The sequence below is a fragment of the Rattus norvegicus genome, chromosome 17 (assembly GCF_036323735.1).
Source record: "Rattus norvegicus strain BN/NHsdMcwi chromosome 17, GRCr8, whole genome shotgun sequence".
In the NCBI taxonomy this organism is placed as follows: domain Eukaryota; kingdom Metazoa; phylum Chordata; class Mammalia; order Rodentia; family Muridae; genus Rattus; species Rattus norvegicus.
Genome location: NC_086035.1, coordinates 34019537 through 34035532, shown reverse-complemented (window position 1 = coordinate 34035532; position 15996 = coordinate 34019537). Strand labels below are relative to the sequence as shown.

Genomic DNA, 15996 nt, shown 5'->3' with positions numbered 1-15996 from the left:
GGGGGTAGGTCCCATGGAGGCATTTGAGACTTGAGGCAGTGCCCTCATCAATGGGCTGACGTTTTCCTCTCAGGAATGGGTTAACTGTTGTAGTTCAGCCTCGCTCTTCCAGTGAACACTGCTCCGCAGGCTGCTCTACAAACCATGTTTCTGCTGGAAAGTCATTCCATTTGGTTTGCTTCCTTCTCCTTTTCTCTGTGCCTAAAGGTTACCAAGAGTAACAGCAGCAGCCAAGTGGTGAGTCAGACTTTGTGTCATCTTTAAATCACAAAGCTGACTGACTAGTCGAGAAGCCTTCCCAGGTACTATTTAATCTGTCAGAAACCAGCCTTCCTTGATTTTGTTTTGTAATTCTATATGGAAGAGAGCCAGACTCTAACTACAGAAATGGGTGGGAGCAATTTGCTTACTAGCCCAGCCCATGACACTGTAGCTCTCTGTCTTGCCTAGAAAACCAAGTTAGAAGATGACCTGCACAGCCCTGTCCTTTCCTGGCAGCTTTTAAATGCATGCCAAGTCCTCATCTTCCATGACTGTCAGTAAACAGCTTCTTTATCCAGACTCTTTCCTGAGGCTCTCTTGATGGCCTGCTTAGTTTCACATAGCTTTCAGCAAGAAGTGTAAGTCTTGTGCCCTGTTGGGAAGACCTACCAGGACTGGGCTACCCCATGTCTAATTCCTCAGCCCTGAACTGACAGACAGATACTTTCTTCATTCTCATCCACAGCCCAGAAGGTGACCTGATGGGCCTGTACACTCAGCTGTAGGGACATGGCTGAGTCCACTAATGTAGTCATAGCCTACCTTTTGCTAGATCCATGGTGTTTTTGTAGTATCCATTGCTTAAGCACCGTTCACCTGTGTCTCATTCCTGTACTGTATAGTTAAGCCTGCAACGGCTGCTTCTATCCCAAGGACCTATGACGTTCCTTGTTGGCTTTATTCTCTAAGCAAGACAGTGCACAACTGCTGGCACAGCACATACAGTATGCCAGCTATTACCATCATCTCTTGACGGCTGAACATATATGCTTATGAATACCATGCCATTTTTATAACAGACCATGTATCATTCGATGTACGTGCATCCTTGAGGGACTCTGATGCAGTGGTACATAGAGGTCACAGACTGTGTTCATTGACTACAGTCAGACCACAGATGGACCTTCTTAATGTATCTTACAGTTAAGGAATTTTAAAAAATAAGATAAAAATGGCTATTTTATGTAAAGTCTGGATACCAGCGCTTAGGAGCCCTGCCTGTGTCCATGTGGTCAAGTTAGAGGTGCAGGTGAGGCTGGGGGACACTCTAAAGGTAGGACTAAGGCTGAAAATACAGGAAAGCCAGTCTTGGAAGTTCTAAGTGCCTGGGTACAGAACCTACTTACATCTATGCTGAAAGCTGTGTGTGAAGACTGGCTCCTAGGAGGATCTAGTAATGGCAAGGAGTAGGATTGGGACAGAAACTTGTCTTTCCACACAGTCTGCCCCTTGTTATGCTGTTGAAATGTCATAAAGGTCCTCAGCTGTAAGCTGTGACATCCAAATAGAGCACTTTAGTAGAACAGGACAAATGGCCGGAAGGCTGGGGGACAAAGCTCAAGAGTTACCTTACCTGGAGCAGACTCCACAAGGAGTCAGTCGAGAGAATTTCCATTGGGAATCCAAGGTGGCAATAGCAGGGCCGAAGTGCTTGTGTTCCGCCAGCCCACTGTCTGTGTTACCCAGGGATATGCTGAGCGGCTTCTGAATTATTGTCCATGCTGAGATCACATGCTCATACTAGAGCTGTAAAGTCCCATGGGAGCTGGTATCTGGCCCCTTGCGGCCTATGCAGGAAGAGTCGAGCTCTTTAGAACTCCAGAGGAAGGTGAGAATGTAAAACCTGCCCTCCCCATGTCTACCGATCCCATTGTCAGAGGTGCTGTGGTAGAGAAACCCTATATTTCCCACATGATATTAGCTTTCTTTTTGTGCAATGACATTTCCAAGGTACATTAAACACCTATCCTAAATTTCTTGGTAGCATTTCATAGCACTTAACCTAGAACCCTGAAAATGTGGAGTGTCCTCAGTGCAGGACCAACTCTCCTAACTGACCTCCACTGCCTGCCCTCTCCCTCATTCCTGCATGGGATCCATGCATTCTCTTCTTGACTAGACTTGTTCTGAGTCCACAGAGAACAGTATAACCCAAGAGCTAGCTAAGCCAGTTCATGGACTCTCCACCTTGTATCTACCAGTGAGCCTCCTCTTAGTGATTTTTTTCCTAACCACTCCCTCATTCTGTCCCTCTTTTATGGGGAGTTGAGTTAACCTTTCCCTTGTCTTCAACAGAATCTTCCTTGCCATTAAAACACTATTTTTAATAACGGGTAGGCATGCGTATCTCCATGCCAGTATATGATTCTGAGTACAGGTGCCCAAGGAGGCTGGGCCTGTTGGATGTCCTGAAGCTATAGTTACAGTGTGAGCACCGTGGTGCTGAAGTCTGAATTTGGGTCCTCTGGAATAACCACTGAACCATCTCTCTAGCCCTTCCCTTGCCGTTTGAACAAGTGCCAGCATAGCTTCCTTCTCAGCATTGATTGTAACAGTCTCTATTTCCATATGGTTGGATTGCAATGGACCTGTGATCATTTGTTTTTTCCAGTATCACCAGATTATATAAATCAGCCAGAAGAGCCTTGTTCTGATTGCCCCTTTAGTATTTTGATGTCACATCTTAGTAAAGACAGGAGACCCTGGGGCATGGGAGATGTAGGTAGAAAAGCTCCAGGTAGCCATGCTGCTGGAGAACCCCAGCTTGGTCCACCTGCACGATGGGCATGCACTGTTGTTTTCAAAGAGGAGTGCTTTGGTGCCTGCTGCTCTCTGCTTCATAAAAATAGAGGCATAAAACTCAAGAGGGTAACATTGAGGGGACAGGACAGGGGGGCAGAGACAGGAGGACAGTTGTGGTTACAGCATCTGGGTATGTGCAGAACCAGCAGACAAAGTGCAACTGGAAATTGTGGCAGGGAAGTCACTGGACATTGTTTTAGTTTCCAGAGCATTTCTGAAATTGGATTTCGTTATGTTTGCAAAAGGCCAACAAAGATTTGCTTGGTACTTTGAAAGCCATGGGGTGTTTGTGAAGCATTGCGTCTTAGCTCTGCTGAAGGCCTCCATAGGGGATGGGGGACTTTGCAGTGAAGCAGAGAAGGAGGCCGGCCACAGTGTCACTGAATGGGGTCACAGAACACTGTAGCGCTGTTAGTGGCACTTGGCAGTGGACACTGTGGACAAAGATCTTGAGCATTAGAGGGCATGTTTGCCAAGGCAGTGAGGGAAGTTGCAGGGGAAGGGGTGGTGTTCTCTCCGAGTGCCCAGAGCAGCTTGCCAACCTGCTCCTAAGTGCAGGGAGTTGAAAGGTTACAGTGTAACCTTTGGAGCAAATTTCCTTAGTAGCTGTGGTCAGGGAGGTGCTGGAAATTGGGTAAGGAAGGTGAGGGGTCCTGGGCTTGGCTGGGACATCTTGCGAGCAGCAGTACTGTCCACTTGGTATCCTGTGACAATCATGCCTGTGTCTCTCTTCCAGATCCTGCCGGGCCTGTACATTGGCAACTTCAAAGGTGAGTTATTACTCTCCATTCCTTTAATGATGATAAATACATTATGAATCACAAAATGTACTGTTCTGGCTACCCACGTATGGGTCAAGAGCCCAAAGAATCTTCACTTGGTTGTGTAACCATCATTACCATCTAGTTCCAGAACTCTCCCCTCATCCCATATTGAAAATCTGAGCCCCTGGCCCTCCAGAGCTCAGTGGGTTGTCCACGCTAGATTTGAGTGTCTGACACTACCCTGGCAGTACCCTTCTGAAGGACCCCAGAAGATCCAATTTCAAACTTAAGGACTTTGTGCTGTGTGCACAGCTCTTTGCCACAGTGGCTGTGGTTGTGGGTTTCCATTTTGAATGTCCAGTACCACTGTCCACTGTCGTCATCCATCCAGTCTGACGAAGGATTTCATACATGCTCAAGTCGACAGCTGAGCTTCATGAAAGAGTCACCCCAAAGTAGTGCAGCCATGCAGACGTATTGAGGTACAGCAGAGGGCAGGCAGGTGCGACCGACTCTGGCCAGGTCTTGCTCTTCCCTGTCTTCAGGGACCCAGCAGCCCATGGGGTCACACATGTAGAATGGGTCTCTTTATTCACAGATTTACAGCTTTATCTCCAAACCACAGTTTAAAATGGTAAGCTGTTACAAAATGCATTTTATGGGTAATGAAACATTTGAAGTTAATTGTGGTCATAGTTGCACAACTCTACATGTGCTAGAAACCACTGGCATGTCCGTATGCTCTCGCCAGGGTGAGTCTCACGGGAGTCATGCTTTTATTTGACCATCATTGAAAGGCTGAAAGGTATTACAGCACAATAAAATCTGCTAGGGGCTAGCTTCAGGACCCCCCACAGAACCCCAAAACCAAAATCAAGTTCTTTACTTGAGTGATGTGGCATCCACATAGAACCCCAGCGTGTCTCCTCTGCACCTAGAGGATTACCTAGTACAGGCTGCTCGTTGTGTGAGAGTTGTATGTATTGTTTACGCAACAGCGACAAGAACAAATGTTTGTGTATGTTCAGTCCAAATGCAATTTTTTCAAATATCTTTGATCTAATTTTGGTTGAACCTCTGGATATAGATCTCCTGGATACAGGGAGGTAACCTTGTATGAGGTCAAATAATGATCACTAAAATGTAGATCTTGTCGAGGTGGTACATCATCGTGTTAGGTGAAACAGCCAGACTCGGGAATACAAGTGTATCCTCTCACAGGGAAGTGAGATGCAAGGAGGAGGGGGCTTAGTAAAGACGAGGGAGATGAAGCACGAAGCAGGGGTGGGTGGAATATGATGAAAATGTAAATTCTGATGGACTCGGGATCTAGAAGAGCCCTGAAGAACCACAGTGTCAGGAGTCTGCTCCGTCAGGCTCTGGCATCTTCAGCTTTGTCTGCATGTAAAGAGGAAATCGTGACATCCTACGTGGATGTGACTGTGCGGGTGGATGACTGGGTTCTTGAATCACCCCATTTATTTTAATCTTATTCTTTATTAATAGGTTTGAGGGGGTGGGGGAGGCATGTGTGGACATTCGTGCTGTGTGGAGGTTGGAGGTCACCATTGAGGCTTTGGCTCTCTCTTCCCTTTGCAAGGGCTCCAGGGATTAAACTCAAACTGTTAGGCCTTCAAAGCCATGACTGTATCTGCTGAGCCACTTAGCCAGCCCCCTACACAGTTCTTTCTCTTGTTTGTCTTGGTCATCTTTTTGTTCCTATAACACACATCTGGAGTAAGCAACTGGAGAAGAGGAAAGGTTCACTTTACTTTGTGGTGAGGAGGTTTCAGTCCACAGTCAGTTGACCCATTGCCTTTGGAACTGGCAGCACAGAATGTTGGGAGTGTCCGGAAAGAAGATTCTGTTCACCTCATGGTAGCAGAGAAGTAAGACAGAGACGAAGAGACTAGTGTCCTTTTATCTCCTTCAAGGACACGGCCCAAATGACTTACAAACCACGTGTTGATGGACCCACCACCTTCCAGTGGCACTAGCCTGAGGATCAAGCCGTTAAGGCACGAGCCTTTGGAAGGTGTTCAGCACTACATTCTGCAGGACGACGTGACTCAGAGCTGGGTTACCCTAATTTATTACCGTGCTGTGGTTGGGATCACTGTGTGTGCAGTGTAAAGCCACTTTTCAAGATGGAATTTGAAGCTCCAGTGGTTGAATCAATGAGGAGAATCTTCAATTGAAAACAAACTAACATTACATCTAAAGACCTTTCCTGACCTTGCAGAATAGTTAGAACACTGGTCCTTAGCTTTTGCTCTGTTCCAGGGCTTTTTGGGAGTGTACATGCCCTCATTTGACTGTAGACCTAGACTAGCCTGGACCCTAAGAACTGGCCTTTCTGATGTGCCTCCCAGAGAGGTTGCGTGTGATAAACCCTTAGACACACACCCACATGCACCCATGGAGAGTAGAGATTCTCTCATTCCACATCTCTGTAAGCCTGTTTACTGCATATCCCACCATATGCATTTCTGGCTATATATATATTTGTACAGAGTTTCTAGTGTACTTAAATTTGGTGTAGGCTCTGGGCATTTTCTCATGTCATCAGACATTCTCAAGGAACATCATCATGGAATACTTGATTTTTGCTCCTTTTTTTCCTCCTTTGTATCCCTTTGAAAAGGTTGGGCCAGGGCCAAGCACTCAGAAGACTGGGCCTTCTTTCTTGCTGAACTGTTTTGTGGATTAGCCAAGGTTTTAAACTCAGAGTATCTGAAAATTAGTCTTTTCCTACAGGTGGGAACAGTAGAAGGGAATGTAATTTTGGTGCCATAGTTTCCTATGAAGATAATTTAATAGCTAGTTGATAATTCTGTGTGAATTTCTAGAAAACGTTCTGGATTTTTATTGGTTTGATTTTGCTGTAATATGGATATAGCATTATAAACCATAGACCTGTTTCAAGCTTTACCTCTCTCAGGGTAAGGGCTCTCCATTATACTTCTCTGTCTTCTTCAGTAATGGGCTCTTGGATTTTACTGTCTACTTAAGTAACCAGTAAGAGGTAACTGTTTTAAAATAAACATGCTTAACATATGTGTCTCATCTGAAAACATACTACTGTACGCTACCTCAACGTCTCATATTTCTTTTAACAGCTTTCCTAATTAAAATGTCTTTTAATCTGAGTACAGTACTTGAGCTCAAAAGTTATATAAGTCAAAAACAAATTTAAGACAAAATAAATGAAAGCAAACATCCTATTTCACCAGTCTAGATTATTCTGGATACAATCAGTTATAAAGAGTCCGTTATAAAAGAGCAGCAAGTGTGCGCTGCTTTCTGCCTAGACTGTGAGACTGGTGAACTCAGAGACTATGTCCATCTCTTATCTTTGATGGCAGATGCAAGAGATGCAGAACAATTGAGCAGGAACAAGGTGACACACATTCTTTCTGTGCACGACACTGCCAGGCCCATGCTGGAGGTAAGAAAGAACCGTGTGTGTGTGTGTGTGTGTGTGTGTGTGTGTGTGTGTGTGTGTGTCTGTCTGTCTGTCTGTCTGTCTGTCTCTCTGTGTGTGCGTCTGTCTGTCTGTCTCTATGAGTGTGTGTGTCTGTCTCTGTGTGCGTCTGTCTGTCTATCTGTGTGCGCGTGCATGTGCGCGCCTGTCTGTCTGTCTGTCTCTCTGTGTGCGTCTGTCTGTCTCTATGAGTGTGTGTGTGTCTGTCTCTTTGTGTGCATCTATCTATCTGTGTGCGTGTGCATGTGCGCGCCTGTCTGTCTGTCTCTGTGAGTGTGTCTGTCTGTCTCTGTGCGCGCGCGTCTGTCTGTCTGTCTCTGTGAGTGTGTGTGTGTGTGTATTTATGCTCTGTGGAAGTGCACATGACATTAGTGAAGGCAGCCATGTTCTGACACTAGTATATTCCCGTCGACACTGGACAGATTACTTTTCCATTCACGTTACGTGCCTGGACCCCCTTGAGGACATGCTGTGGCCTGACGGAGAGGGCATCCTTATTGTTCTCCTGCTGAGTTGCTTGTTTGACTCTTTTTTCTAGATGCCCCCAAATAAAATGGCATTGCATTTCCTCTTGAATAATAAGAATATTTAAAACACAACTTATAGCCCAGTGGTAGGTCAGACCTGTACTTCCAGAACTCAGGCAAGAAGATGGTTTTGAGTTCAAGACTAACCTGGGCTACATAGTGAATTCCAGCTGGGCTTAGGTTACAGAGTGAGACCCTGTGCTAATAACTAACTAACTAACTAATCAATTAATTAAAATTTAGGCTGAGGGCATCTTGGTGGTGGGGCACACATGAAGCACACGTGAAGGTTGCATCTCTAGAACTACAGGGAAACACAGCTAAGTAAATAAAACCTATTGCTGTTTCAAAATCATTTCTGCTGTAGTAGGATCCTAACAAATTCAAGCTGCTCATTTCCTGATGATGTTTGCCACAAAAGTTCTAATAGCATTTGTTTTAAGGAGTAAAGGACAGGAAGCAAGCCACCCCTGTGATTTTCCAAGGCCTGGTTTGAACGGACAACATCAGTAGAGAGCTGTTGTGTTTTAGGTTTGGGGGTAAACAGGGTGTGTCTGCTTGTACACTAATTCCAAAAACATCTTCAATTTTACCCTGATGGACGGTTTGAGCTGTTGATCAGGAGCAAAGTCTATTTCTGTTTCTGCCGTGACACAGCCCAGGTTAACCTCGTTTTAGAAAACAATGCCTGTGTGGTTGTGATACCCGTTTTTTTTTCTATTTTAGGGTGGGGTGTTAGGAAGGGAGGGGTACTTGTTCTGAAACAAAGAATCCTGGTTCAAGCTGTTTTCAATGAAAGTCATATCATGCAAGAATAGGTAGTATGTATGTATGTATGTATGTATGTATGTAACTGTGTACGTATGTATGTATGTACCTATGTATGTATGTATGTATGTATGTATGTACCTATGTATGTATGTATGTATGTATGTATGTATGTATGTATGTATCTATTTTCCTTGGCTTTGGAGCTTCCAGGTTTTAGCCAGTACAAAACAACTAAAGTGTGTAGATGGGAACGAGGCTGAGAAGCAGTTTGTCAGCCTGCAGCAGACGGTCACCACTGCCCCGCTCTCCCCAGTGCTGTCTTCCCGGCTGGAAGCTTGCGCCTCCTTCTGCAGTTTCCATGGGTGTTTGCTAGGGCGCTGTGTTAGTCTCCACGGGAATGACAGCTTTTGTTTGTTTGTTTGTTTTTAGTCCAACAGTTACTTTGAAAATAGTTATTGCTATTTTAATTAATTAGTAAAACAATATTAATTGTTTAATCTGTTCATGATAGTTTGTGTTTAAAATATAGACATTTTCAACTGCAAAGTGGTCATGGCTGACTTCCTCTTAAATCACAAGATGAGGCTTGAGGTTTCCTTTATTTTAATAAATTGCATAGCAGTCCTTCCCACCCTCCCCCACCAAATCCTCCTTACCATTGTATACTAATTTTAATGGAGCACACTGTCCTATGCACACTGCTCAAGCTCTTGACTTCCAGCTATGCACAAGGTCTTGAGGTGTTAGAAGTGGGACAGCTGCCATTCTGTCACACACAGAAACTCTGGCTGGCCTGGAAAGTAAAGCCGGTGGGATTGCAACCCAGGTATAAAGAAGCTACTGTGTGAGTGACCCCGGAGCTCAGGGCAGACCGTGGGCCTCCATTCTGAGCACAGTCCATCCCAGGCTGTGTATCTTGTCTATGGGGACAGATGCCTTTGCAAGGAGAAGAGGGGAACGGAGAGGGAGGTCACCAGGCCCCTTCTTACAGCTCCTACATTTTCCCCGACATCCTCCTCCTGCACCTACAGATTCCCAGCCTGCGCTTTCAGAGTCCTCATGATGTTGTCGTAGCCACTGGGTACTGTCCTTACTCAGCTTGATAGCAAGTGCTCGTGTTTACTAAGGTTACGTGCGTGTCTGCTAACGTTCCACTGCAGTTTATAGAGGAACGTCGTTTAACACTGCCCATCTTACTGCATTCGTCCGTTATGTCACAGGTGATTCATTCGTGTGGTTCTACACGGCTGCTTACCAGCCTCTCCAGCTGTGTGTGGGGAGTGTTGTAGAGTGTTGTAGAGTGTCTGTGCTCAGTAATTAAGTTACTGGAATTCCAGATGTTTGGGCGCTTTGTTTAGCCTTCTCCTCTGAAATTCCCAAATTCAGTTCCACCTTCCAAATTCAATCCATGGCCTAGCCAATCTGGAAAGCAGGCAGAGAGGTTGTCAGTGTGGGGTCCTCAGCACTGTGCTCTGCTGGCTCTGATCCTTGAAGGGAAGGAATGGAGAAGGAACTTTCTGGGAACTTCAGAGCCAGACATATTTATGAAACTCCCCTCACTTAATCTGGGAAGCCTTTCTCTGTGGTGGATAGGGGGTAAGAAGGTGGTCTCTTCCCCAAATTAAGGGATTTGGGTTCAAATAACGTTCATGCAGGATTTCTAGAAGCAAGGCTGCCACGGAGTCATATACGGGGCTCTATGGTATGAGCACGTCTTGGGTCATGTCAGGGTTTTAAATCTCAGGGTTTTAAAGCATTGAGGTTCTCGCCAACAAGGCCTTTAGGATCCTCAGACCAGCTTTTAATGCAAGAGAGGGCAAGTGAGAACATGTGGTCACATCATTGAACATGCTTCAAGAACTGGTGAGGGATTCCCTGAGGATGAGCTGCTATGGGTACGTGATGTCATGCTTTGGGAAAACAAGCTTGGGGAATTTAGTATGTCATAGGCTCCCAAGAAAATCCTGGTGTGGCTGAGAGGATAAACCTTCCAAGTTGCCTATAGACACATTTTCAGTCTCTCTGAACAAGGATGTAGTGAGCATGCTTGTTGATGTGCTATATGATCTGCTCCGGTCTTGTGTAACTGTATTACCTGAGTGACCAAAGGATACTCAAGCATCTGCCATGCTAAGGCCAGAGGAGACTGCCTTTGTGCAGGTTGCACCTCTCCATGTTGATTTACTTTCATGATTTCGAGAGTCTGCTATAGGTAAAAGGAAGACTCTGTAGTTTTAGTCTTATTGGACATATATCCTTTCTGGGTGTAGCAATCTGTTTTCTGTCACAATTCCTGACCAGCACAATGTCCTAAACTGTATCCACCACACAGGTCAGTTGAAACTTGCTTAGTTGGTCTTCATCATACAATACAGATTTTATTTGTCAACTAAATAAGAACCTTAGGCTTTATTAGATTTTAGTTTGACTACATATAACACACCATTATTTGGTTAATTTTGGAGGAAGTTTCCAGAATGACACTTGAAGTGTCTAAGACCAACATGCCTGAAGGGAAAGACTGGAAGCCACTGATCTCTGGCCTCCAAAGCGGCTGAGCCCCTGTCTTTGGTCAGTTGTCTTTGATGACTCAGGGTTCGTGTGGCCTCTCGTACTTGGAATAAGACAGTCAGTCCAGGGGAAAAAGCCTGCAGCTGCAAGTGCGGTCCTTCAGAAGACTGTCTGCGTGGATCTTCCAGAGTAAAGACACTTGGCTCGCTCGCTCGCTCGATTGCTTGTTGAAATTCAAGAACAATTCTATTAGTGTTTAAGAAAAAAATCACCCAGTACGGGCAAGCTTCAAATCTCAGTAATCGCCTAGAGGAGGAGAATGTAGAGCGAAGGAGGAGGCTGCACCGCCGTGGGTGCACTGGAGTGGAAGTGAGACAGGAGGCAGACATACAGCCACAGCTTTAGAGAGTCGGGGAAAGCGCCTTTGACTCACGGCGAAAAGACAAGGAGACTTTGACTTTTCTGAGTAATTGAGAAAACGCCCAAAACTGTACAACTGCGGCCCTGTAAGCTACTGTGCTATGGACAGGAACTCCGGGAGGGAATCGTATGTCATCAAAGGACCGGTTCTTCTGCTTGTCTCTAAAGTAAACCTGCCTTCCTGGAGTGGTTTCTGTGCTAAGGAATTGGCCAGGACCAGTCGGATGGTTAGATCTCTACCTAGGCCAGAGATTCTGTTCTCTTTACCAAAGGTTTTCCTGTAACGGGCCTTCACTGCTGCTCTAACATCCCCAACCCCCTCCCTGTCCTGCATCTCTGAGGAGGTAACCTTAAAATAATTTAGGAACCAAGCCAGACTCGGAGCAGAATGAAGACCCTCAAAAACATCATAAAAGGGGGTGAAGAGATGGCTTGGTCAGCAAAGTGCTTGCTTTGGAAGCGGGAAGACTTGAATTTGGATTCTCCTAAAAAATACCAGTTACCTCAGTGCATGTGTTTAACCCCAGCACTGGGGAGGTAGAGGCAGGAGGATGGCTTGTTGACCAGCCAGTTTAGCTGAACCATTAAGCTCCAGGTCCCCTAGAGACCCTGTCTCAAAAAGTAAGGCGAAAAGTCATTAAGACACCTAACATTGATCTCTGGGCTCTACTTGCACACACATATTCATGCACAAACATGTACACACAATTCACACACAGAAATAAAGCAACACATAAGTTTAGGGACCTTATTCACTAGAAACCCTAACTCCCCCAACTCCCTCTGAGATTCTAAAGAACTATAATCCCCTTTCTATTCCCACTGCTTGCCTGACCCTCCCCCCCACTCTCTCTCCACACAAGCTAGGCAGGTTCTCTAACACTGAGCCACACCCCCAGCCCAGCTACTACTACCTTTTACCTGACAAATCCCAGCAGAATTGGGTTCTTACAGGTGATCTCTCCTGACTCCATTATTGTAAAAATAAAAAGTCCAAAGTTCGGGGTTGGGGATTTAGCTCAGTGGTAGAGCGCTTGCCTAGCAAGCTCAAGGCCCTGGGTTCGGTCCCCAGCTCCGAAAAAAAAAAAAAAAAAAAGTCCAAAGTTCCCATGGCTGCTTTAGATAGTTTGATGAGAAGCTAGTCCTTCCGTCCTAGGCCAGAAAATTTTTTCCCAGCGTGCTCCTTGTCTTCAGTTCTTTGCTGCCGTGGCTGATGCTTCTGTTGTCAGTGTCTATAGATATTTCTACATTAGACAGGGTGTGCCTATCGAGCTCTCCCTAGCAGTTGTGGGAGTGTGCCTGTTCTCAGTACCAGCACAGTTTTATTTTTAAACATGTATTAATTATACAAACTAATGGATTTCATTATGATATTTCCATGCCTGATTATAATATACTTTGGCAATATTCACTACCCTCTCTTTTATCCTTTTCACTTAGCAAAATTTCTGCTTTGTTTTGTTTTATTTTTGGTACAAGTTGTATTCCTTTCCATGACAGCCCCTCCACATGGAGGCTGGGAGCTAATGGTATATTTGTTCCTTGAGCACCTAGTATGTGCCAGGACAGGGACAGGCACTAAAGTGTGCTCACCACCCCCATCTGCCTTGGTAGAACCTTTAATGCATAGACAGGATCATAATCTGATTAATTTCTATTCTCATTCATTACAGCCTAATGAAAGACGATATGTGAGAAAATCAAATAGAACAGTAGACTGGAAGACCCAAGAGTGAGCTCTGTCTTCCATTCATAAATCTGGAGTTGTTTGCACTGAGCATGCATCTTAATGGGCCCTAAGCAATGACTAGGAATTCATATATAATCAGCTTACAGTATTATGTCCAGAAGGAAGCTGGCACAGACAGCCAGAATGAAACCTCCTTTGCATGGTCCAGACACTCACTGTGATCTGATTCTTCAAGACTTCAAGCCTGGCAAGCAGTCTGAGTTATTCTTACACTTTTGTGACATGACTGATTCTGGTGACTCCAAACCTGGCCAGGTTACATTCTGAGGTCTTCTCATCACAAAGTCAAGGGTCTTTCTCCTGGATGTCAGTCATTGAAATACATGTCCTGTCAATACATATATCAATTCAAGTAAAAACTCTGTAGACCTGTGGTCACAGTATTCACGATATAACAGTCCTTCATCGGATTCTATGCTGTGGCTGTGGCTGGGACATGCTTATGTTTACTAGGAAGTGTTTCCTTACCGGGTTGCAGGGATAGGAAGTGCTTATAGTCAATAAAATGCTTGCCAAAGGACTTGAGTTTGATTCCCCCAAACTGATGTTAAAACCAAGCATGGTGGGTCCCAGTACCGGGGAGACAGACATCCCTAGAGCACACTGGCCAGCCAGTCTAGTCTGGTTGGCAAGCTCCAAGCCAAAGAGAGACCTCAAAAAATGGTGAACATCACCTGAGGAGCAGTACCTGAGGTTGTCCTCTGACTTTCACATACATGCAGACAGCATATATACAAGCACATGCCCACGCAAACACACAAGAAGTGTTTCCTCATTTGACAGACTAGTGTGAGCATGTGTCTTCAGCATTGAGAAGAGGGATTTTTTTCCAATCAGAAACCCAATATTGCTTGTAGGTGCTGAGGAAGTAATATTGAACAAGGAAAGGTTTCTCTCTTCCCCTGAGAAAAGAAACAGCCCTGTCTTTCTGATGTAAAAATTTCAGAGTTTGTTTCATTTTTCGTTCTATGTATTTGACAGAGCACCTGCAGGAAACAACTACTTTTCACTATTAATAGAAATGCTTGAAAAGTGCCCTCATCCCATCACACAGCTTCTTCACATCAAAGGTTCTAATTACGCATTGATGAACTCAACAGAGAAACGGAATCTACGTGCATGTATGTTATGTATTTAGTGGGTAGACTGTGTGAGTTGGAATTTGCTTTGACTGTTTTTGGTTTTGTATTTTGAACTCTTTTAGCATATATGGATTAGATAATAACTAGCTTGTCTTCACAGGTAGGCATTTGTGTATTCCTTCATTATGTGATAGGCTCTCACAGTGAAACCTAGGCTGGTTTACATCCCCATTCCCTCTCAGTCTCCCAAGCGCTGGGATTACAGGCATGTGCCACCACGCCTTGTACATTCTTAACAATCCTGTTTTTATTTCCTTTAACATTAAAGATACTTTTTGAGCTATCCTTTGTCCAGTATCTAATTTCGTGGTATTGCTTTACTTGACTATGGCTTTTATTCTGACACAGGCTGTTATCTTTGTGTCTCTACACTGTCTACATTCCCATACCCCTTAATAAGGACTTACTCACCAGGATGAGATGCTCATCTGCTCGGACAGTCCTGTACTGTGACCATGGGGCTAGACTCAGGCTGATAGAAGGACCCTTGCAGGAACCTTGGTCCTCCTGCTCTATGTCCCTCTGAATTCACTTGAGCAGTTTTGTTGGCTTTTGAAATATGAAGAGACCATCTCCTTCAAGCCAGAGCCAGAGTTCGGGGCATTTAAAGTTTAAGGAAGGAAATGCTTCTGTTGCTCCTCTTCTTCCCGGTATGGTCCAGGACAGTAACTCACACATGTAGCCAGTACTGATGCAGTCTAGCCTGTCTGTCCTCTGCTGTGCTCGCAGGGCAAGAGAGGCTTTAGGCTTCTTTCGTTTCTGTAGTGTCTGCACTATGCTCTTGGAGTCATTAGACGTGAATTCTGTCAGTCTATGACAACGTCTGTGCACTCCACTCCTTTGTGGCGTTTCTTTGGTTCTGATGGTATATAGTTCAATCTGGCACACAGGGATATAGATGCTTGCCAAAGAACAAAGAACTGCTTACATTTTAATCCCATCCCAAAATGAGAAAGCGTATCTTTGGTCACATGTGACTCGTTGGTGTAGGAAAGCAGAGCTGTATCAAAAATGACGTCATGTGACAAGTCTGTGGTGCCAGAGTCTGATTAGCATGTTACAGCTTCCAGTGCATAGGCTGCTGTGTTAGCATGTTATAGCTTCCAGTGCATGGGCTGCTGCCACAGCCTCTCACTTGCCAGGAAGTGAGGCATACATGGTATCTAGTTTTGTGGTGCTACGAAAGCCTCTATTGTTGAATTACTAACCTATAATCCCCTCAGAAGGGTCAATGACTTTCTCATTGAACTCTAAATGGTCTGTCAGCTGCCTTTGGTTGGCAATGGGAGATCGGACCCATTAAAAAGATCACACAACTTCATAACAGTCAACAGAAGCTTTGCCATACTTGAGGCATGCATGTGGGGTTGAAGGAGATGGCCCTTTGGACTTCATGGAGCCTACAGTTTAGTCATAGAAACTGAGGTTACATTCAGGGCAGAATTCGCTGTTGTGGTGTAGGAAGGGGTAGCCCCCCAGGCATACACTTGGGTGCTGCCTTCTCCTCTGCCTGTCTTCTCTGATGCCACTGTGTGCCCCTGTGCCCTGGACACAGAGACCCAACAGGCAGAGTGTATGTGAGCGTGCAGGTTTACCCAAGTTGTGGAAACTGTAAGCCACATTTCTTCTAGCACAAGGAGAATAGACCCCCCCCAAGCCATTTTAAACACAGAGATGTGCAGATTTGGGGTACACTGACATTCATGGACCATGGTGTTAGTAATGGCACAGCAGTGGAACCAGTCTCAGTTCATACATACGCAAAAGTACTTGAAGCAGTCCC

The 15996-nt window shown here is 45.1% G+C and overlaps 1 protein-coding gene across 10 annotated transcripts in view; it reads left to right on the top strand.

Annotated features, from left to right (window-relative positions):
* The window catches only part of Dusp22 (dual specificity phosphatase 22), a 50385-nt gene that overhangs the window by 4489 nt on the left and 29900 nt on the right, over positions 1 to 15996 (top strand). For 6 of the 10 annotated variants that reach the window (NM_001108412.2, NM_001399248.1, XM_063276590.1 and 3 more), the window contains 2 exon segments: positions 3581 to 3614; positions 6974 to 7056. In NM_001108412.2, the coding sequence (NP_001101882.1) occupies positions 3581 to 3614; positions 6974 to 7056 (117 nt within the window). 10 annotated transcript variants of the gene reach the window in all.